At 38.1% G+C, this 25,437-nt stretch overlaps 1 protein-coding gene across 4 annotated transcripts in view; it reads right to left on the reverse strand.

Moving 5' to 3' along the window:
- Positions 1-25,437, reverse strand: part of LOC127635096 (polypeptide N-acetylgalactosaminyltransferase 11-like) — a 72,697-nt gene that overhangs the window by 18,314 nt on the left and 28,946 nt on the right. For 2 of the 4 annotated variants that reach the window (XM_052114883.1, XM_052114880.1), the window contains exons 5-12: positions 23,082-23,207; positions 21,870-22,110; positions 20,407-20,524; positions 15,770-15,922; positions 10,559-10,774; positions 8,311-8,415; positions 7,213-7,350; positions 5,240-5,373 (exon numbers count right to left, since the gene is read on the reverse strand). In XM_052114883.1, coding sequence (XP_051970843.1) covers positions 5,242-5,373; positions 7,213-7,350; positions 8,311-8,415; positions 10,559-10,774; positions 15,770-15,922; positions 20,407-20,524; positions 21,870-22,110; positions 23,082-23,207 — 1,229 coding nt within the window. In that variant the 3' untranslated portion in view covers positions 5,240-5,241. Of the gene's footprint in view, positions 1-5,239; positions 5,374-7,212; positions 7,351-8,310; positions 8,416-10,558; positions 10,775-15,769; positions 15,923-20,406; positions 20,525-21,869; positions 22,111-23,081; positions 23,208-25,437 lie in introns of those variants that run through there. The other 2 variants (XM_052114882.1, XM_052114881.1) reach the window with 1 other exon arrangement.

Below are 25,437 nucleotides of genomic sequence, written 5' to 3' on the forward strand. Positions count from 1 at the left end.
GCTCTTGCTTTGGACATACAGTGATCAGAATCTCGTGAGGATGGTCCCAAGGCCCGAAATCAGCATAGACCTAACACAGTGACATTTGTTTCTCCCCATCTGCACATTGCAAAAGACATTCTCTCTTAGCTTAACGGAGACCGCATGGACCCACAATGTATACAAAACCTAGCCTTGCTAGATTATCCTGAAAATGGCTGACCTGTGATCACTTTTATAACTGACAAATTAATCATTATAGCTAGAAGTACCTTTTAAAATATTTGTAGTGGTTTGTAAAAACTTCTAACAAACAAATCAATAAGTATAATCATTAATCTTGTATTATTCATCTCATTCTACTAAGAATGATAACTATTCAAAGCTTAACCTGTTAATATACCCTGACAATCAGGTTTCTCATGTGTAATCCATGTTGTAAAACCAATGAATTTACCAGTATGATTTGTAACCAGGGATTTTCATGTTTTGTTACACATATAATATTCATGAAAGAATGTCATATTTAGTATGTAAATGCTTGCATGTTTACATAGATAATGTTGATGACAACGAATATCATGTCTCTTGTACCGTTTTAAAAATATAAATGTTAATGATTAAACATGCACTATTTTGAGTGGGAGTTGAAAGAATCCTCCACACAAAGGATTTTAAATCAACTTTGAAAAGGACAGACCAGTCAACCATGTGACTCTGAAAAGCCATTTCTGATTGTCTCAGGACACCTTTGGGGAGCGGATAATTTCAGTTCCAAACTTTCCTACCAAGAAAGAACGCTTGAATCCTTCTCTCTAGCAATACTCTCTTTGAACCATCGCTTGGTCTCCTCTCTTGCTTCTAATCCTCCGTGCCACGTAGAGTCCGAGGAAATCTCTCACTCTCTGCGGTTAACACACCCAATGGGAGTTGAGAGTCTTCCTTGCAAAAGGCCTCGCTTCAAAGACCACTTTATCAGCCATACAGACAATAACTATCCGTGATCATAACAAAGTTCGAGACAGCAACAGAACGAACATTCGACAAAGAGCCAAAAAACCAAGCAAACACAAGAAACGCAACGCAATATAATGCAACAACACCCAAGTACATCAAGACATTTGCTCTAAGTACTGGTGTATTAGTTGAATACTTTGGGTAATCCAATTGCAAATCGATTTAGACTCAAAGAAGGTTAAATGGTTTTTAAAGCATTGTCAACAGACTACATAAAGTTCATTTGAGTTGTATTGTCACTTTACTCACCAACCTGCTTCATGTTTTATGTGTTAGAATAGTAATAAAGTTTGTCTGTATTCAAAGATAATTTGACTGGTATATTTTGATAATCTCATCACTCTTAAAATATTTAGCTTCAAATCTATACCTAAATAGCTGCATGATTTTATGCACTATGTGCTATCATTATAGTTTAAACTGATCTTGTGTGCTGTATTGTCATAAGTTAGATATAAAGAGTTGTCTCCATTTCAAGGCATTTACATCACAGTACATACTTAGTATAATAACACTTGTTGAATTTGTGGTGGTCAGAGCATAGAGACTACCAAGATTATTCAATAAGGTCTGCTCATTATTTCCATAACTTCATCTCCTGCTAGATTCCCCAGCTGCACATATCTAGCTCTTGGACAGGTATTTTTGTTCTTTTGCTATATTTAGTTTTAAGATATTAAAGTAATAAATATGTCCAAACATGTTTCTCCATGTTTGAAATAGTACTCATTACGGATTCCAGTGGCAAAATTATAGAATGAAGACATTCATATTTTAATGACTGCATACAATATAACACTGATAACACTTTTATTTGGTATCATCCTGTACAAAAGGACAGTAAGTGCAGTTTAATCAATTGTTATTAACTCCTACTGTATCTACAGTATCTTACAAAAGTGAGTACACGCCTCCTATTTTTGTAAATATTTGATTATATCTTTTCATGTGACAACACAGAAGAAATGACATGTGACGTGTCATGTGAGTCATTAGTGTTACAAGGTTTCAGGTGTGAATGGGGAGCAGGTGTGTTAGGTTTGGTGTCATCACTCTCACACTCCCACACACGTTACATGTCAAGCCCGCAAACAAGCCCTCTCTCTTGGCTCTCAACGAAGGCGGTCGCATTTTCTCACCCTCTCCCTCCCCTTACCTTCCCTGCTTTGCTCCTCTCGTCACATCTAGTCTACTGTCTTGTACTTTGAGAGACACTCTCAGCACTGCTCTACAAACGAAGACATCATGGATTTGATCAACTGGTCTCTCAACGCAACTGACACCATCTTCTCGACGAGAAGCTTGGGTTCGGGGGAACCTGACTGCCCTGCCGGAATGTTCGCAGTTGGCTACACAATGGACGCGTGGGAGAGGTGGCGGGTCGTGTGTCTGGCGGCTCTTTCCGTGGAGGACGTTGAAGATATCTACCTATTCGGTACCATGATAACAGGTCTTCTGCTGATTGGATTAGGCATAGCCCTGGTTTATCGAGGAATTAAGAAGACGGTGACAGCTGTCCAAAGTCTCACAATGCTGCCCGTCATGATTGAAGCAGTGGGCAGAGCTGTCTGCACTCAGACTGGGTCTATGAACCAAAATACGGATAACATCATGGAGAAGCTCACAGCTTTGCAAAGGCAAATGGATCGTTTCAGAGACCAAAATGGACCAAGAGAATAGCCGTGTAAATTAGAATGCGGCTACTCGCCTCAAGACCAAACAATCCCAATCTTATCTGTTTCGGCTGCCCTCAACCAGCACTGGCCTTGGCCAAGGCCGCTGTTGGAACAACAACTCCCCCGGAAGAGCACTGCAGTGAGCCACTCTTGCGTTCCTTCCCCTACTCCCCAGACACCTGGTGATTGTTGACTATGTCTGGGACCTGATCAAGGTTGTCTCCATGGCAACTTGCTGTGTATCGCTATGACAATCCTGCGGACTGAGGCACCTAGATTAAGATGCTGGCATAGCGACTCTCCAGGCCTACACACACGAACTCTTACATATATATACAGATATGCAATCATCCGCCCGATACCCTATCCCTCGCCTTCGCCGCTTTGTACCCCCAGTCTGACAGGCGGGTCTGTGACCAGTGCCGAGAATGGCTGCAGGACCGGATGGCTGCTTGCCTGTGCTGGGCTACCTCCACCCCCCAATCCCCACCCCTGTTGCAAGTCTTGTTCATGTTGTAGAGTGTACTGATTATGTGCTAATGTTGCTGAGGTGTTTTTTTTCCTGTTCCCACACTGTAATCCTTAATGAGCATACTCTGGGGGCTGCCTTTTTCTCCTCACTTCTCCTCATGTCATGCTGTATTTTTTTTTAATTCCCTGTCTACCACCTTGTCATATATGTTTGTATGGACAGGTCGATTGCCAATTTCACTGGTACTTGTGACTATGTGACAATAAAGGACTACTACTACTACTACTACTACTACTACTACTAAACCGTTTGCTGAAGACAAGCAGACTAAGGACATGGATTACTGGAACCATGTCCTGTGGTCTGATGAGACCAAGATAAACTTATTTGGTTCAGATGGTGTCAAGCGTGTGTGGCGGAAACCAGGTGAGGAGTACAAAGACAAGTGTGTCTTTCCTACAGTCAAGCATGGTGGTGGGAGTGTCATGGTCTGGGGCTGCATGAGTGCTGCCGGCACTGGGGAGCTACAGTTCATTGAGGGAACCATGAATGCCAACATGTACTGTGACATACTGAAGCAGAGCATGATCCCCTCCCTTCAGAGACTGGGCCGCAGGGCAGTATTCCAGCATGATAACAAGCCAAAACACACCTCCAAGATGACCGCTGCCTTGCTAAAGAAGCTGAGGGTGAATGTGATGGACTGGCCAAGCAGGTCTCCAGACCTAAACCCTATTGAGCATCTGTGGGGCATCCTCAAACGGAAGGTGGAGGAGCACAAGGTCTCTAACATCCACCAGGTCAGTGATGTCATCATGGAGGAGTGGAAGAGGACTCCAGTGGCAACCTGTGAAGCTCTGGTGAACTCCATGCCAGGTTTAAAGCAGTACTGGAAAATAATGGTGGCCACACAAAATATTGACAATTTGGGCCCAATTTGAACATTTTCACCTAGGGGTGTACGCTCTTTTGTTGCCAGCGGTTTAGACATTAATGGCTGTGTGTTGAGTTATTTTGAGGGGACAGCAAATTTACACTGTTATACAAGCTGTACACTCACTACTTTACATTGTAGCAAAGTGTCATTTCTTCAGTGTTGTCACATGAAAAGGTATAATCAAATATTTACAAAAATGTGAGGGGTGTACTCACTTTTGTGAGATACTGTATAAAGGGACAGTTCACTGGGTAAAATAGAGTACTTCAAATCATGTCTATTACTAAACAATGCCTTTAGCATCAACACAATCAACTGCTACTAAAATCAAAGTAATGATTAACTGCTGAAAAATACTCAAACCTCAACGGATCTAAAATCCTTTAGGTTAAACAATCATTTGGAGATTCATTGTTTTTGTCCATTCCAGCAAATGATAGCACATGCTTACATTTCACATTTGAGCTTTATAGCTGATGGCACTGGTTGGTTATTTAAACATTAAGAGGGCAAAACAAGTCAAAATTCAGCATTTCCTGATCAATTGCACTCTCATGGACTATAATACTAACTGCAGTAAAGTAGCTGATGAATACTGATTTCATTAATTCAGTTATTCTACTAAACCACCTTTTCATTTTACCAGCACTCGCCACTAAAGGAATCAGAGAAAGACCCAATAAGTTTAATTCAACAACTTCCAGGTAAATCCAGTGATCAAAGAAAAGGAAAATGAATGGCTTTAAAAACTCTTGTTAACTTGATTTAAAAGGACAAATACAGGTATAATGCCATTGCCAATACACACTGCATTAATTCATGTTATTAATATGAAATAGACAAATCTAGCAGACTGTGTATATTAATACACATCTAACTGTAATACAATTAAAATAGACTTTCTCTGTGCAAATTGGTTACATTTCAAAGAGCAAATTAAAACATACAAATACTTTTAAAATATTCTCTAAAAACAGATGTTTCTGAGTAAAGATTACAGGAACATGACGTTTCACACCAAGGCTGACACTGCGTTGTAGCAGTGCTCAAACTGTCCTCATAGCAGACCAAAAGAACCTGCAACAGGTCTGGATCAGTGAGGTTCAGTGTTCATTCAGCTGATGGGGGTGCTCTATACTAGCTTCACACTAACAGCATCCTCAACTCTCTAACTGCCACTGTTGAGACTGTGAGTCATCACAGATCGCCATGGCAACATATCCTTTGATGCTGAGAGGGTCGACAACAGCCAAACACTGACCCACTGACACCTGGTACAGCCAGTTGTTCTTCTGAAAGCACAACAACATAAACAACAATATGGCTACCTGCATGTTAGTTACACCACCTGACTTTGATGTGGCGGAATCAAATTGTTTTAAACTATTGTTTTATGGCTTATTTATAAAATATTTAATTATTAAAAGATAAATATAAATGTATTAATAAAAGATAAATTATTATTCACTACTGAACATGAGTAGTGAATTACTGCACTACTCATGCCAAAAATTTTTTTTCAAGAATTTCAGCTTTTAATGAGACAATGAGATTTATTTTTTTTTATCAGGACAGTTACACCACATGACATTTCTGACTAGGGCTGGATAAAAATATAGATTTTCCGATTCATTGCGATCATCATTTGAACAAACTCAATATAGATTCTTTAATCCTAAGATCAAACTTTCACTCAATGCGCAACCCTCTACTACAATGAGAGGAAATCACTCGCATTTGCAACCAAATTTCGCACTATGCGAGAAAAAATATGGATATATTTGGCTAGTAAATGTGCATATCATTCACCATTAATTGTGTAGTTCAGTCATGAATTATTCAGCAGAAAGATCCTTTCACAGCGTGTTGAGAGTAAAATTTGTTCTGTTTGCATCCAAACATGAGATCCACATGACCGATTTGTCATTGAATATGGTCTCTTTTAACACATTTTCTGTTCTTTACAGTCAGTAAAAACCACGAAAAACATTTCATTCTAATCATGCATCACAGAGAGGTAAAGTCATTTGAGTCTCTCGTTTATATGCGCTCTTCCACAGACACTTGAAATCTGAGGCTTGTGAATCAGAATCGAAACGAATCGAGAAATCTGTATCAATACCCAGCCCTATTTCTGACTTTGTTTAAAGTAATTTTGATATTTTATCTGGGGCTCAGAGTAATTGAAAACATATTTAGTAAGATCATAGTAGAGTTGTATTCAAGCAATTGTTTTGAGTGAATAGTTTTTTTTAATCAGGGTTCACACTCTTTTCAAGGCACAATTTTCCAGAACATTTTATGTGCCCAACAAGTGTAATATTTAAGCGAAAACACATGAGTCCATATAAATTGAGCTTTTATTTTGCCATTTCTGTGTGTTTTTGACGGTAGTTTCTTTCCTCCATATAAGCGGTTCGCAATCTGGCCCAGTGTGATTAATAATCCCCATAAAGATGTGATTTAATGAAATAAATACATAGTCTCTATATGCTGTCTGTCTATGATTATATATATATATATATTTTTTTTTTTTTAAATCACAGACTTTTGCAGTTTAATTATCACACTATTATAACTACTAATTTTAATTTTATTAATTTTGCATTCATCTCGAGGTGTGAATCACCAGTTACAAACTCAAGGTGTGAATTTGTTTAGGAAAAAGTTTATAATTCAAAAGTTTTTGAGTTTAACACAACAGTTACTATATCAAAGTATTTTGTCCGAGAAAACCAGAGATGATAGCAGATGAGCAGAAAACGTATGTGACAGGGATTCATTCATGACAGTTATCCATTAATGCTATTTCACAAAGCGCAGCCGCCAGCGTTGGAAAAAAAAGTCATCTCATCATTAACCCATAAATGAACCATATTTAATTAAAATTCTGTAAAGTGACAACTCTTAATAAAAACATTAACTTTTGGGATTTCTTTAAAAATGTGAAAAGCTATCTGCATGTTATATTGCAACATATGTCATTTTAAACTTTGTTTTAGCACACCATGTTCCATTAAATGCTGGGATTTGAATGGCTTTTTCTTTGACTAATCAAAGAACAAATTGACAGATCATTTGATTATCAAAATGCAGACCTTGTGTCCACAGATACAAGGTAAAACTCTCACCCCCAGTGTCCACTGCTGAGATCCACCTGATCCGTGACACTTCATGAGTCGCGGCGGGTCAGAGGAACGAATCTCAGACATGTCCAAACACAACAGACCTGCTAGAATCAACTCATGCTCCTCATCATAGGACCACTCCTGCAAAATCATTTACACAAACATGACAATCAAAGCTTCAAATGGGTTTTTGAACTGGGCAGTTATATCTAAAAATGGTGTCATATGGATATTTGTGACAGTAAAATTACTAAATCAATATAACTACAGCCATGTAACAGATTTCAGTCAATAGTTTCTGTTAACTGAGCAGCTTTTGCTAAATTTCAGAAAGAAAATGATCATCTGCAGCAGGCACTTTTCCATCAGGTAGCAAGGAATATTGATCAGTAAAGAACATCCTCAGTTTGCTCCAAGCAAATTACAAAGACTGAACAATAGAAAAGTGAAAAGAGAAACAGAACATGTCACTTCATAGCAGCCCATGATTATTACTGAGTGACAGTATGATGTGGCTTCACCTAGTGAGTGTCAAAGGATTAGTTCACCCCAAAATGAAATTTTCTCATCATTTACTCACCCTGATGCTATACCAGAAGTATATTTAGGTCCATACAATTCCAAATGTTTGAAGCTCTAAAAAGCACATACAGCCATCATAAAAGTAATCCCTACGACCATACGATTAATTAACTGTTGTAAACAACACAGCACTTCCATTTTTTCGTATTTCACGCATCAGTTCTCATGTGAATTTGCCAATGCGTTTGACCTAGACCCTTGTGAATGTTTTGTAATTTTTTTGTACAAATATTTATGTATATCTTACAAACACCAAGTGTTTTGCTTTACATTACATTAATTAATCCACTTGAGTCATATGGATTACTATTATGATGGCTATATCTGCTTTTTTGGAGCTGAAAACATTTGGCACCCATTCACGTGCACTGGGAGGACCTACAGAGCTGAAATATTCTTCATAAAATCTTCACTTGTATTCAGCAGTTGAAAGAAAGTCATACACATGTGGGATGGCATGAGGATGAGTAAATTATGAGAATTTTCATGTTTGGCTAAACTAATCATTCAATGCTTTACCTGCTCAGGGTCCTGCGTGTCACAGTTTCTCACCACCACAGCGCCGCCCTTCTGGCTGGGACGCCCCTGTGCCACCAGACACTTTTCAGCCAGCATATTACGCAGCTGAAAGAGAACAGGAGAAAATAAGAGCACTTTACTTTTGGAAAAGGAGTCCTTGACAATATAATTCATTTATCTTTAATAAATGGTTATTAACCTAAAGGTGCACTCAGTAAGATTTTAGCTGGCTCTTACTCGTCCCATAGGTCTCAGTAGAAGTAGTGGTTTTGGACTCTATACTGACACCCACCATCCTGGATACTGGAAGTTTGTTTAACACCGAATATATTTGTTTATTTTCTGTTCGCCACTTTAAGTCTGTGTTTTTATCCATCTCATACTACACACATCCCTATAATGGACAATCTTGGATTCAATCCAGACGTACAGTACTGTACAAAAGGCACATAAGATGTTTCGGAAAAGCATGTGTCTTAAGATCATTCAGCATTAGTGTGTCAATAGGAAATATAAAAGTTAGACTCTCAAACATTACTTTTGCAAATAGAAAATATTAGAATAGAAGAACAGGGAGCCCAGCAACAGATGTCATGGCCCCCACAGAACATTGAGTCAGTCTGAGATAACAAAAAGAGACAGAAGCAATTGAGCCAGCTGGAATTGAAGAACTGTGGAGAATTCTCCAAGATGCTTGGAACATCCTATCTGCCAACAACCAAGTAAAACTGTATCCAGGTGTATCTATGAGAATTGGTGCTGTTTTGAAGGCAAAGAGGGTTACATCGAATATTGATTTAGCTTTTTATGTTTACTGGATTTGAATGACATTAAGTGATAAATGAAAACTATTTATGGCATTATTTTTGAAGACATTCAACATTTTTCACAAGTGCCTAAAACTTTTGCACAGTATTGTATATTTTGGTGTTGTTGTGCCTTTAGACTGTGACCGGGCATCCGTGACTCACAAGCTCTCTAACCAGCTGAACACCGACTTGTGCCCACGCTTGCTGTTTGGTATTGCACGCTTATCTGTGATCCGTAAGAGCTGCCGCTAGTAGCGGTTTGATTCATGACCTCTTGTTTGGATATTTTATCTTTCCTCTTGCACTCTGTTCAGACTGTCAAGTTAAATCACACTCTTGCTGATCAGAACCATACATCACTCTGGATTATACTGTTGACTTGTGCTCTGTTGTTGTCTGAAGTATATTGTGTTTGTTGTTTTAATGTTTTGTTTACATGTACTTTAATGTTTGAGCATTGGCTGAAAGAGCTATATAATGTAATCATTATTAGTAGTATCTCAGTCAATTGCAAAACACAGATTGTCATGTGAAGTCAACATGGCAGCGCTCATGAGGGGGCGCTCCGCTCATGTAAAATTAAACAGCTTTTATTGGGTCACTGACATGATGGCAGTCTTCATCTAATCGGAGTGTACATCATCATATTTATAAAAAAAAAATGCTATCCATGCCATTATGTGTAAAAAAAATTATTGCACCTACAAATAATGTTTTAAGTATAATTTCAGATTAGAAAATGTTTTTGACCAACGCTACAATAAGAGTTTTGTTTTTTGGAATAACATATACACAATAGGACTAGGAATGTGTATTAAATAGGGGCAATTTTTCATTTCATGTTGTTAAAATACTGTAATTTGGTCAATTATATTGAATAATACAGTAAATTCTCAAATTATGACACATTACAGGAATAATACTGATTTAGCATCCAAACAGGATACTACTATCAAAATATCATCTTCCTCAATGTTAATAAAGTCAAAGTGTCAGTGGTCTGAGTCTTAATGAACCCAATATAGGAGGCAACAGCTGCTCTACTGCCCTCTGCTGTTTAATTTGAACATCTACCAGTTCATTTCATTTAGCTTTGTCCTAAATTTAGTCCAAGTGTTTAGAAACTTTTTCATGCCAAACATGATGATCACCTTTTGATGGACCCCGTTCCTAAAATATAAAGGCAGCTACATATTTTGCATGTATAAATCAATACTTTAACTGTGTGAGAAAAATGAGTAAGCATGATACTATTGCAAATTGGAAACTAAAAACCTGATTCAGTGTTCAATAATGGACTTTTTAAAAACTCACTCAACTGATATTAAAATGGAACTCATCTTTTCTACAGGAGTCAAACATAAAGAACAGTACACAAATATTCATGCAGTTATTTATTGACTATCAGAGCATGATATACATGAGGGTCAGGGTCTTACCCGACCCCGCTGCAGGACTTTGGGTCTCTTCAAGCCCTTGTTGATAAAAACAGGCTGCTGGGGCTTGTGTGGGGAGGACACCTGCATCTCAGGGTAGATGTTTTCAAGGTACCATTTAAAGGAGTGACACTGCAGCCGTTTACGAATGGCGACTCGCTCACTGATATCTCCACAGTCACGATTCCTCAGCTCAGGACGCAAGGCAAAGTACTGTTCCTGATGCGCACACATACACACACAAATGGCATGGTCAAGAGAAAAACATTTCACAAGATGAATCAAAGCAAAAACATCAAGTATGAGACTAGATTGGATAGATATATAATCCATTAGAATTACAAATCATTACATGTTTACAAACTATGAAAATCTATACATAGAGTGAAACAAACCATTTCAATATTTACTGTGTGAAAAGGATTTCTATCAACTATTCAAAAATGATGACTGTCCCACAGTTGTGGCATCATTTTTATTACACCATGGAGCCCCAGATCCGGAACGAAAAAAAATAAAGTTCCTGCTCAGAACGAAACTGAACTGAAAATGATTTAGTTTTTAGTCCCTGCTTGAAAGCAGAATATTTTTATTGGGTGTCATTTGCAATTATGCAGTAATTTTGCCAAGTTATGCAAAAAGTGTGAAAACATGATTTAATTGTGTATATTAGGGATACATAAAATGTTAGCTATGAAATTAGCCTTAGTAAGAAAAAGATTATTATTAAAAAAATTCTGTGCTGCGTCATTTCCAGCACAGAATTCTTTTAAACAGAATTGGAGATGTGATGGTAATGACACTGTGCTGGGAATTTGTATAATCTTCAGAAAAATGAAATGACAAATATCCTGAGATGCATGTACACACATACTGATGTATAGAAGACGGATCCGCTCAGGTAATAAAAAAATAAAAGATGTAATTCACAATTACGTGATATAAACACGCAATTGTGAGATATTAAGTTGCAATCATGACAGTGGGTGGAATATGCTGGCTTTATTCTGTAGCTACAACACATGCTGACTGTTTTAAGTCAAATGTTTTATGCCCATACAGTTAACGTAATTGTGCTAATGATATATTTATAAGATTGTTGCATCAACAGAATGTGACACAATGATGAGAAATGCCATTGCAGTTGCAAAAATAAAGTCGAAATTGTTACATAAACTTGAAAGTGTGTTATAAAAACACAATTGTGAGTTACAAAGTCAAAATGAAGTCACAATTACATCTTTTAATTTTTTACCTATGCTCCATCCTGATGGACAATATTAGACAAAAAAAAGACGATGATAATTTTTTTTAACTTGACTGACGTACGCAGTGCTTAAGTGTCCGAAGTTAAATAAATTCCCAATTATACTCTGTTTATTTTAATGATGTAATAAGTACAGAAACATCATTCAAGCCAAAACTATTTTTTGAAATTAGCTTGGCTGAAAATCCTGAGTCCCTGCTGATCTCTGACTGGAGTTTTGATAGAAAAATGCACATGCCCATCTCACTAATAAAGCTCAGCACTTATCTGGACATCTGTTATGCATGATGGGAGATTTTCACCACATCACATGAGCAGCAACTGCCAAACCACACAAGAAGTGATCAGCAACACATTAGTGTCTCTGCAGACTGCCGTTTTTGTGACGGACAGTTTTTGTGATTTTGGTCTTTCTCCACTTAAGTAGATAGGAGCTGAACTGGCATGAAAGAAACAGTCTCCCGAGAGTGTTCCAAAGATGGTCGCCAGTGGACTGACTTGCTAGAGACTTTGATTGCGCTCACACTGCTGACACAGAACACTGGGTGTCTTGTATTATTTTATGATTTAATCACTTTGTCTTTGTTTCTTTAATACAAAGATATTACTGAACCCCATCTTTTTGAATGCTGCTAGTTACATGTTTAATCAAAATCAGCTGATTGCATATGAAATATGCCAAATATTTGGCTCAAATGCTTTGAGAGGTTAATCAGAGATTACATCTGCTCTGTTCTGCCCACCTCTTTGGACCCATTGCAGTTTGCCTACCGCAACAACCACTCCACTGATGATGCCATTGCATTTACAATACATACTGCTCTCTCTCTGGAAAAAAGGAACGCATATGTGAGAATGCTGTTTGTAGACTTCAGCTCAGCATTCAACACCATAGTGCCCTCCAAGCTTGATATGAAACTCCGGGCTCTGGGCTTAAACAGCTCGCTGTGCAGCTGGATCATGGATTTCCTGTCAGGCAGACGTCAGGTGGTTAGAATGGGCAGCAACACCTCCTCATCACTGACCCTCAACACTGGAGCCCACTCCTGTATTCCCTGTACACACATGACTGTGTGGCAACACATAGCTCCAATACCATCATTAAGTTTGCTGACGATACGACGGTGGTAGGTCTGATCACTGACATTGATGAAACAGCCTACAGAGAAGAGGTGCACACTCTGACACGCTGGTGTCAGCAGCACAACCTCTCCCTCAACGTCAGTAAAACCAAGGAGCTTGTAGTGGACTTCAGGAAGAAAGACCGAGAACACAGCCCCATCACCATTAATGGAGCACCGGTAGAGAGAGTCAGCAGCTTCAAGTTCCTCGGTGTCCACATTACTGAGGAACTCACATGGTCCGTCCACACTGAGGCCGTTGTGAAGAAGGCTCACCAGCGCCTCTTCTTCCTGAGACGGCTGAGGAAGTTTGGAATGAACCACCACATCCTCACACGGTTCTACACCAGTACTGTAGAGAGCATCCTGACTGGCTGCATCACCGCCTAGTACGGCAATAGCACCGCCCACAACTGCAAAGCCCTGCAAAGGGTGGTGCGAACTGCCAGAAACATCATCGGAGGTGAGCTTCCCTCCCTCCAGGACATATACACTAGTCGGTGTGTGAAAAAAGCTCGGAGGATCATCAGAGACTCCAGCCACCCGAGTCATGGTCTGTTCTCACTGCTACCATCAGGCAGGCGGTATCGCAGCTTCAGGACCCGCACCAGCAGATTACATGACAGCTTCTTTCCCCAAGCAGTCAGACTGTTGAACACTTGATCTATCAGGATCAATAATCAGCACTGCACTTTATTAATCTATAATCTCACACTGGACTGTCAACATATTCTCCTCAATACAACTACATATACATATATATATATATTTCATATACTCTTTACTTACTGTATATTGTGTGTATTGTCTACTGTACATTGTATACAATTATTGTGTTGTGTAAGTATGTGTACATTTGATATGTAAATTGTGTTGTGTAAATATGTTATTTATTGTAATTGGTATATGTCTCATCACTGTCATGACTGCTATGTTCCTCGGAACTGCACACAAGACTTTCACCTACTGTTGCACTTGTGTACATGGTAGTGTGACAATAAAGTGATTTGATTTGATTATTATTCAATGTATGTGGACCAATAATTTAAAGGAAAATTTAAATTCTCTAATAATTTACTCAACCTCATGCCATCCCAGATATTCTGCTGAACACAAATTAAGATTTTTAGAAGAATATCTCAGCTCTGTAGATCCATACAATGCAAGTCAATGGTGATCAGACATTTGTAGCATATCCAAGTAATCCAGTGTTTCAATCCATAACTTAAGTGATATAAGTGTGGGTGAGAAACAGATACAAATTTAAGTCCTTTTTTTTTTTAATACTAAAACTATACAGGCACCCACTTGTGACTTTCAGATGTAAAAGTGAAAGTGTAGATTTAGAGTAAAAAAGGACAACAAATTTGTTCTGTTTCTCACCCACACCTATTATATCACTTCTGAAGATATACATTTAACCACTTGAGTATTATGGATTACTTTTATGTTTCCTTTTTGTGATTTTTGGAGCTACAAAGTTCTGATCACCATTCATTTGCATTTTATGGACCTGGAGGGATGAGATATTTTCTAAAAATCTTTGTGTTCATCAGAAGAAAGACAGTCATACACATCTGGCATGGCATGAGGATGAGTAAATGATGAGAGAATTTTCATTTTTGGGTGAACTATCCCTTTAAGCAAAAAATACATCACAGTAATTTCATCTAGGCCTAACAGTTATGCTTGTCGATCTCATTAACTTACTACCAAAACAAACCAAACAAAACTGAGTATCTTTCAAAGATGTGATTCCATTAACCTGGCAAACTTTGGCAAATTTAGTGACTAGTTTATCCTCAGAGTGCACGGTGCATCAACCTGCTACCCAGTAAACAGCTCTTGCTATTTTTGTGTGCAACATGCATCAGACGCAATTCATTTACTAGAAAATAAATACTAATGACACTATTTACACTGAATCACACATTAGGGCAACAAGAAAGGACTGCATTCAAACAGTGTTGAGAACACTACTGACAATGTCAGCCAAGCAGTTATTCTATAAAATAACTTGGTGAAGCAGAGGTTTAATATGCACAACTGAGGTACCGGTAATTACTTTCTCCTTAAAACTGGGTCATATATCTCTTATACAAGGAGCCAATTACAGCAAACCTTTGCAGTTCTGAGGGCTGGACACAGCTAAAAGAAAAAAAAAAAAGAAAAAGAAAAGAGAATGAAAAATAAAAAAAAGATGAAGAAAAATCTCTGTGATGCCCCCATTCGACATATAATGCACCACACTGTATTCTCCATGTATGCTATGGTTTGCCTGCAGCAATGACAACTTAAAGCACTAAAGCTGTGAATGTCCAGCCTGACAAAAAACAATCAATATATTGAGTGACCTTAAAGCATAAGGGTCAGTGCTGACACACTTTTATTTGCAAAAGCGAGAAGCTATGAAATAGCGGTCTACATGGGCTTAAAATATGTAAGTTACGAGACAAAAGTTTGGACACACCTTCTACTCATCTCATAGGCTTACAATGACCATGGGAAATAGTAAGAATAAAGAATACCCATTTTATCATCCACATGACAAAACCGTATGTCTGATTGCTTCGTATAGTAATAGCACGCCTCTCCTCTGCAAGATTTTGGGTATCAATCATGTCTGTAGTACAAAACCGTGTGTTACATGCCAAAGTTTAATACTTACCGTTGAGGATTTGTTCAAATCACTAACCACAAGTAGGAGCAATAGTAGTAAAAAGCTTGCCTCACCAAACACCACTACAAAATCAGTAGGCTATTATTTCCTGTTTTACTTGTGCCCTATCTGAACCCCTCTGATGTCTTTCTGCTATTGATGCTCACCTTATATTCATCCATCCAGACATGGGCCAGACGCAGGGAGTTGTGTGCCATTGTGTCCTGACCTCCGGGTGACCCGTATGGCCGGCGTTTGCGGAAGATGTGCCCGACCCTGGAACACGGCATGATCAGCAACTGACCCCCACACATCCAGATCTGATTAGAGAAAACACATTCTCATTTTTAAATGAATGAGAAGGTAAAATCCAGCTAATTTTTTCTTTTTAAATGCCCCTATAATTAAATAGGATTCCATAGCATTGTCAGAATCTTAAATCTCTGATTTGGTTGGATACTGAATTCTGCTACATAAAGTAGAAATGATATGAAAAAGTAGGGCTGGGTATTGATACAGATTTCCCCCGATTCCGATACGAGCTCTCGATTCCATTTGATTCCAATTTGATTGGATTCAGATTCATTTTTCAGTTATAATGTCCATTTTGCTTAAATATGAAAGAGCTATTAGCTAATGCTGTTAATATACAGGGGACCTTCTAACATGGTACATTGTGAAAATATAAATTCTACAACGTAAATTTTATCATAAGTTTTCCACCATTTTGATCACATTTAAAAAATAAACAAATTAATGTGTTCCATCTATAAATATGATGTCTTGAAATTGCATATAATATATTAGATCTACAGGATATTAAAAAAGACATTACTCAATGACAAATGGGTAGCATGGATCTCTTTCGCCAATATGTTACACAATCTTGGTGAGTAAAATCTGAACATTTTCTCACGAGTGGCTAATCACAGACATTTTTTGTCAGACAGCGCATAATCCTGTCTCACATGCAAGTGATTTACTCACATTGTAGAGGGTTGCCACATTGAGTGACAGATCGATCATGGGATTTTGGGAATCTGTATCAAAATCATTCAAATGAAGATCACGATGCATCAGAAAAACAATATTTTAACCTAGAATCATGTTTAATGGTGTAAGTCACATGAAGTCCTGAACTTCTTCACAATGCAGCGCAACACAATGAATGAAACCACAAGGCAAATGTTTTGAAATGTGTTGATAAAAATCAACACATTTCAAAATTGATAAGTTCTTTTTAACTTTACTTGGTATCTAAAAATGCGGCAATCTTGTGCAAGACGCTGAAAGAAAAAACTGAGAGATTCAGCACATATTAACAGTATATAGAAAAACAGCATCGATGCACAGAAAAGCATGTTTGAACAGCCCCTTACTCGCCCTATAATTGAACAACGGACCCAAAACCTGATGGTTTGTCAGAACTCGTCGAGTTTGGATTGAGTTGAAGACCTCTATTACACGTGTAGAATTACCGAATAATGATTTTGGTATTCAAAGAGTGGCACGATTTTTGCCCAGTCCTGTAAAAAAAAAAAATATTAAGAAAAACAAGCTCCAATGAATATCTGAAAAGTCAATGACAGAGAAGTAACCTCCAGCCATAGACTGACATTCCTTTTGAAGTTAGATTTTCAGTATAAAGTGCGAATAGAAAAACAATTAGGCACATAATGTGATATGTGGAACGTTATCAGAAGAATTCAGTAGTGCATCACAATCAATGAGACTGCCTGGCTGATGTGTTTATTATGACATTTATACAGGTGAAACTCGAAAAATTAGAATATCGTGCAAAAGTTCATTAATTTCAGTAATTCAACTTAAAAGGTGAAACTAATATATTATATAGACTCATTACAAGCAAAGTAAGATATTTCAAGCCTTTATTTGATATAATTTTGATGATTATGGCTTACAGCTTATGAAAACCCCAAATTCAGAATCTCAGAAAATTAGAATATTGTGAAAAGGTTCAGTATTGTAGGCTCAAAGTGTCACACTCTAATCAGCTAAACACCTGCAAAGGGTTCCTGAGCCTTTAAATGGTCTCTCAGTCTGGTTCAGTTGAATTCACAATCATGGGGAAGACTGCTGACCTGACAGTTGTGCAGAAAACCATCATTGACACCCTCCACAAGGAGGGAAAGCCTCAAAAGGTAATTGCAAAAGAAGTTGGATGTTCTCAAAGTGCTGTATCAAAGCACATTAATAGAAAGTTAAATGGAAGGGAAAAGTGTGGAAGAAAAAGGTGCACAAGCAGCAGGGATGACCGTAGCCTGGAGAGGATTGTCAAGAAAAGGCCATTCAAATGTGTGGGGGAGCTTCACAAGGAGTGGACTGAGGCTGGAGTTACTGCATCAAGAGCCACCACACAGACGGGTCCTGGACATGGGCTTCAAATGTCAAACGTCTTACCTGGGCTAAAGAAAAAAAGAACTGGTCTGTTGCTCAGTGGTCCAAAGTCCTCTTTTCTGATGAGAGCAAATTTTGCATCTCATTTGGAAACCAAGGTCCCAGAGTCTGGAGGAAGAATGGAGAGGCACACAATCCAAGATGCTTGAAGTCTAGTGTGAAGTTTCCACAGTCTGTGTTGGTTTGGGGAGCCATGTCATCGGCTGGTGTTGGTCCACTGTGCTTTATTAAGTCCAGTGTCAACGCAGCCGGACATTTTAGAGCACTTCATGGTTCCTTCAGCAGACAAGCTTTATGGAGATGCTGACTTCATTTTCCAGCAGGACTTGGCACCTGCCCACACTGCCAAAAGTACCAAAACCTGGTTCAATGACCATGGTATTACTGTGCTTGATTGGCCAGCAAACTCGCCTGACCTGAACCCCATAGAGAATCTATGAGGCATTGCCAAGAGAAAGATGAGAGATATGAGACCAAACAATGCAGAAGAGCTGAAGGCCGCTATTGAAGCATCTTGGTCTTCCATAACACCTCAGCAGTGCCACAGGCTGATAGCATCCATGCCACGCCGCATTGAGGCAGTAATTAATGCAAAAGGGGCCCAAACCAAGTACTGAGTACATATGCATGATTATACTTTTCAGAGGGCCGACATTTCTGTATTCAAAATCCTTTTTTTATTGATTTCATGTAATATTCTAATTTTCTGAGATTCTGAATTTGGGGTTTTCATAAGCTGTAAGCCATAATCATCAAAATTATATCAAATAAAGGCTTGAAATATCTTACTTTGCTTGTAATGAGTTTATATAATATATTAGTTTCACCTTTTAAGTTGAATTACTGAAATTAATGAACTTTTGCACGATATTCTAATTTTTCGAGTTTCACCTGTAAGCCTTTGAGCTGAAAGGGAAAGTGGGAAAGGAAGGAATTCCTAATAAGACAAAACAAGGACAAAATATAAGTTGGGACTTTTTCAGCACATATTGGCTGCAACATTTAAGTAAATTTGTGTACACAAGTACATGTGACTGTGACTTAAGCCAGTTGTTCTCAACTGGTGTCCCGTTTGTTTGCAGGTCTGTTCTGATTACATACAGTAGGGAAAAACATAATTATAGGATTGCAATTAAAATAAGCATCCAATATCTTTTGTTTTTGACATCAAGTGCTGTTACCAACTAAAGATGCATCAAAATAGTATTTTGATGCAAATTTGTCTGTCACTTGGCACTAGCTAGCCAAATTAGACAGATGCAAACATGAACAGGTACCCTCATCCTCAAAATATGTAATACAAATACACTTCTGTGTTTGATTTTGAAGACAGTTTACTTTGGTACAACAACCAATTTTTGTACTGTGTTGGATCACCAACTCAATTTAAAAACTGGGTCTTGAAGCAAAACCAGTTGTCTTAAGCCAGTGGTTCTCAAAATGTGGGACGTGCCCTGTATTGTAATTGCCCCATTCCCAAACGGTTATATTTTTACACATTCAAATTGCTGCTATAACAATACACACAAGAAACAATGAGCACAATTTATTTTCCTTTACAGTACCCTTTTCTCCTTATGTGGTGTCAGGTGCACTTAATGCGCTGTTTATGTGGGAGTAGTGACAGAGGAGTGGTGGTGGCGTAGTGGCTAAAGCACAGGGCTGTTAATCAGAAGGTCATTGGTTCGAACCCCATGGCCACCACCATTGTGCCCTTGAGCAAGACACTTAACTCCAGGTTGCTCCGGGGGGATTGTCCCTGTAATAATTGCACTGTAAGTCGCTTTGGATAAAAGCGTCTAACAAATGCATAAAATGTAAAATGAGTAGACTGCGCACAAGATTCAAATGGTGAAGAGGAAGAATTTAGTGAAGAAACACATTTCGATCTGTTCTTCACACACAATGTTCTTAAATGACCTCAGTAGACTTTATATATTTCAACGAGTGATATGGACATCTTTATGGTGTTTTTATGTGCTTTTGGAGATTGACAGTCATAATCCTCATCCCTCAATCTTGAAGTCATACTAGTTTGGAACAAGGAGGGTGAGTAAATAAAGACAACTGTAATTTTTTGGCTTTTATATATTAACATTGCTCCAACACAAACACTATATTTTTTAAAGTTATATTATTTTATTATTATTATATTTAAATTTAGATTTGTTTAAGAGTGTAACTTTTTATTATTCAGTAAAGTTGGAAGAATGCATTCAATTTCATTGTAATTTTTTAAATACAATAAAGTATAATAATTTGAATTTTTTTTCCAATAATTGTTTTTAACAGTTTAGAGGGTGGGGGATGCAAAAGTTTTTCCAGTTTCAAAGGTGGGCGTGAACAATAGTAAATAAGAATATTGTTTCAGCTACAAGACATTTACCCGAAAAGAGATTTCCAAGTTCTCTCCTCCCCAGATGTCCATGCCACGATCGTACTGACCGAGCTCGTAAAAGTAGTTCCTGTCCATGGCAAACAGCCCACCCGCCATAGTGGGAGATCTGCAGAGAAACATCATGACAGCAGTTATGTAAAAGCACTCTTCAAAATCTTACACTTCATGATCAAAAACCAATCATTCTCATGACCTTACAAAAAATTTTGATCTACTCCAGCCAGGTCACCTAAGCAACCAAATTGGCCCAGTTGCTAGGGAGAGTAGAGTCACATGGGGTAACCTCCTCTTGGTCATGATAAGAGGTTCTCGCTCAAAATGGGGTGTGTGATAAGTTGGGCGTGGATCGCAGATAGTAGCATGAGCCTCCAAGGTGTCATGTACAATGAGAAACGGAGGCAACTGATACTTGTCCTCTGCCACCCGGATTGAGACGAGTAACCGTGCCACCACGAGGACCTACTAAGTAGTGGGAATTGAGCATTCCAAATTGGGAGAAAAGGGGATAAACATTTTTTTTTTTTAAACTTTGATCTAAATGCTTCAAATAAATTTAGTAGACAATTATAAATTGTGCACACATATAAATGTCAAATAAAATGCAAATCTAGTGAAGGAAAAGCAGCCAGCAAGTGTCCAGTATACATGAGAACTCCTTCAATATCTCAGGATGAACCTCATGAAGTTGGACCAGAGAGAATGACCAGAGTGAGCAGCTGGCAATTTGACAAAGGGACAATATTCAGAGTTTTGATTTGTTGAAAAATGTTCGGTCACTTCATAATTCCCATACTTCCAATTGTGTTATTGGTGTCTTTCACAGTTTTGATAAATGTACTATTGTACTAAAAAATGAAAAATAGTCTTAATGTAGAGTGAGTGGCTGGGTCTTTCGACTGGTAGTGTATATGCTCAATTTGTGTCAATAAAGAACATGTATAAATGAGGGGAACAAGTGCAGAGTGTCACACTGACAGCATGTGATTCACAGCCAGTGCCAACCTAATGGATTTTCAGGACGCCATCAGGGGAAATCGAATCCAAACAGGGCAGCCTATGACTCTGGGGTTAAAATGTTAGCCCTCACTCCAATCCATAAGAGCCACTTCAGGCACAGCACATGCAGCAGAAAGTAGCAGTGGGCACAGTATCACATAGCGGTGGGTGGCATGACAAAATTCGTACATCACGATATGAGTAACATGTTAACATTCAGAATACAGATATTTTTTTGGGAAATTCAAAACAAAAATGCCACCCATCACTCCATTTCACAAACTCACCCTATTAATCCCAGAATATCTCCTGGTGGTGGGGCAGCGGTTAGGGGCGTCTACCATTTTTGGATAATCCCGTAATCCCCCATAATCATCATTATGCCACAAATGCTATCAATTTAGCTCAAATTGTATTGAACCTTAACATTATACACACTGGCAGACTGGTTGTACCTGATAGCTCCATCGGGACTGTTGAGTTCAGACATGGGCACAGGGTCCCATTTAAAGTGCAAGCCCCAGTTGAATCCCCCTCGCACAATGGGTGAGGGGCTGTATACCAGTGTGTCTGCGCTGATGATGTCAATGATGGGACACACCACCGTTTTTCTGTTTGCTTTGATAGGTGTGAGCAGCGGCTGGAGCCACACCTCGTTCACCTCACAGTGACTGTCCAAAAACACCAACACCTCACCTGAAACACACACAGAAAGATTTATAATAGAGTTGAAAATTTGACCGACAGGCAAAATGGCATGGAAAAGGGAAATATTGGATTATAAAACATAGCTATAGCTCAAAGATCTGAGTGGTTGGGCAGCAGGTTATATTAACAAAATGGCATGGCTTCTCAAATATTGCTCAAACATCAGACTTTCAACCAGACGTGATTTAAACAGTATTTTTAGGTGGTTTAAATAAAGTTTGAAATACGCTCGAGACCCCTACATGGTTGCACTCTGTCCAGCGGTGTTTAACCGCAAGAACGCATCCTCATCTTCTGCTGTCGGCTGTCAGAAAGGGTGGCTTCTTGCCTGAACAGCTGCATGTTGCGCTTACTGCACCCCACTGACTGGTAACATGAACGTGGTACTTTAAGCTTGAACTGCACCAATGGTAGGACTGTTCCTTATTTTGGTCTGAGGAAATTATTAAGTATGAAAATGTTTAAAATGCGCTATTGTTTTATATAATTAATTGCACTGAATGAATGCGATTTTGTTTTTAAATCGGCACTGCTCTTCTGGACGGATGAATCTGATGTTTGAGGCATATGGTTGCCTGTAATCATCACATTGGAGCGAATCTGACTAGCTACTCAAAGAATCACTAACAGAAAAGAGAAAGTCCTACAAGACCAGTATCCAAACAATTTGTCATTTAAGCAAGTAAGGTACAAACTAGATGTAAACACACAAGGATGGATGAAAGAGGACTGAAATTTCAGTCCTGGCTCTAAAATGGTATTTTGTTAATTTTAAATGAAAAATGAAATGATAAATCATCTGTAGTAATTTCATACTTTTAACATCTGAATTGCATCCAAGGCACAGTCCATGACATGTAAGCAAAGGATAACAGCTGGTGTCTGAACTCATGCTAAGTGTACTGAAGTGGTTTGTGATAACAGCGTCTGGTAAATGACCATTTCAAAGTATGTCACACCTGTAGCGTGAGATGCGCCGATCATTCTCCCGCGGATCAGCCCCTCCCTCTTCTCATTACGAACCAGCTTCACCTTCTTCTGCAGGTGCTGCTGAATGTAAACATCCAGATCTTCCTTCAGATCATCTGTCAGTCACACAGAGCATCAAATCATATAGACAGCCAGCAGCCCTTCAGTGTTTGAAAGAGGGGCTCAACATGCAAGGCCAAGACAGAATCTGCAGACATTTTGTGAACAGATTTACGAGCGGAAATCTGCAGAATGGTTTTCGACAAGGTGAAATGTGTTAAATGGAGCTGAGAGTACTCTTATTAAAGGCAATGTGAAATGGTGTGGAAACTTCTGTAATGTGCCATTTCTGAGTGAAACTGAAAATTCAACTGGAAATATTGTAGGGCTATTACTAGCTGATTCAAATCCAGCAATTTTCAGCTGAGGAAATAATTTTAGAGCTTAGAAAAATAGAGAAATAGATTTGATTCATTTCCATGAAAGGAAATCACAATTTTAAAATTCCCAGATTCACTGACTGAGAACACCCTGGATGAAAGATAATGAAAGCAAACATCTGTTTGTTTGTTTTTTATAAATTTTTTAAAATGCTCACTTCCCATTAGTATTTGCAATCTAATGATTTCGCTAGTTTGTTAAAAGCGTTCAACGTGCAATAAAGTGACTAGAGAAGCAACTATAAAGTACAAAGATTTATTACTAACAACCAAACATTACAAAGGTAATGCATGTTTACTGTTTTTTTTTTTATACATATGTATTTGTTTATGTCAGATTCGTATCAGACGAGGACCCCAAATGTAAACTCATGCCTGTACCTGTAATTTTCTTTGTCATATACATGTCACCAGTGAACATTTGATTCCAATTATTTTATTTAATCAATTTAAAGTTGGTCTTAAAACAAACATGGATATAATATTGAACAGAAAAGTCATGACAGCAATGCAAACATTAAGCTATCTGTTTTTTCTTGTACAAACATTTTTCAAATGCATTTCTATATTAGAGGTCGGGCCAATAGTTGCGTTTTTAAATATGGGCTATCGAAAATAAAAATCAACTACGATAGTTATTTTTGGCTTCATTTCTCCGTGGCCGGTGCGGGAGGGTTGTACAGTCTGATCTCCTTGTATCTACAGTATAGTGGAGTTTGTTGTGCAATGTGACTAGGCTGTTTATAGAGACGGACGCTTCAAACGCTGGTTTAAAACATCGACAGAGAAAAGCAAAGGTCTGTATACAGTGTATGTTATTATTATTGTCATGGTACAATAAATCAGTCATTTTAGAACACTAGAGGTGGTTTGATAATTCACTTGTTTATAACTATTTGCTGCACTGGAGAATTTCATTGCTGACAAGGTGGAGAGGACACGCGCTCACATTAGCTGTTTGAATAGTTACAACAGTGTTATAAAGTCAAGGATGGAAACTTTTCCTCTTAATACGCCGTTTTGAATTTTAAAAAGTCACTTGTGAATTTGTACAGATCTGTTGAGTTTTTCTTTTTTTCAGGATAGAGGTGTGTCCAATTTGTTCCAGTCAGATTATAAACGAGTGCTCCAAAGAGGTTTTGTTTCTAAGTGAATTAATAAGTTAATTATCAGTTATAAATCAATCATTAATGGCAACCTCATATGAAAACGCTGCTTGAGTTTTCGCTCGGTCGTTTGTTTGCTTCAGAAGACCAAGCACGATCACATTACCTTGTGTGATTGCACACGCACGCACAACAACAGTTTTACAATTTTCTGTTTTATAGGTTTTTGACTCTAAGGTTCCCCAAACTTTTCTACATTCTGACTACATCGGTCCAAACTTTCACTTTAATGATGTAGATATTTACAAAAAACATAAGAGCATGGTAAAATATATTAGTTTAAAATACATTTTATATTTGTGAGAGGGCAAATTGTTATCTAATACAGTGTGTTCATGTGAGGGCACATATACTATAGACAATGCCATTCTACATGTAATACCATTTATAGATTTAATATGACAATAAAATAATAAATATTGTCAGTAGTGATGAAGCAAACAGTCGTTATTTGGCTTTGTAAGGCAGCATTTTATGTTAATACTGAACAAACACATTTGACCTGTTATATTTTACTTCATATTTTCATTCATTTCAGATGGCAAAGTCTTGGAAGAAAGTACCAGTGCAGAAGAAATGTATTAAAGTATCGCTATGGAAAATAACACTTACCAAAGTTCAGCACTATTTTACATTCAGTGGAAAGTTTTCATTCAAATTATACATTTTACTGCCGTCTGGTTAATCGGCTATCAGTTTTACCACCTTAGTTATCGGTATAGGCAAAACCCACTATCGGT

Source organism: Xyrauchen texanus, chromosome 42, assembly GCF_025860055.1.
Source record: "Xyrauchen texanus isolate HMW12.3.18 chromosome 42, RBS_HiC_50CHRs, whole genome shotgun sequence".
Taxonomy (NCBI): Eukaryota; Metazoa; Chordata; class Actinopteri; order Cypriniformes; family Catostomidae; genus Xyrauchen; species Xyrauchen texanus.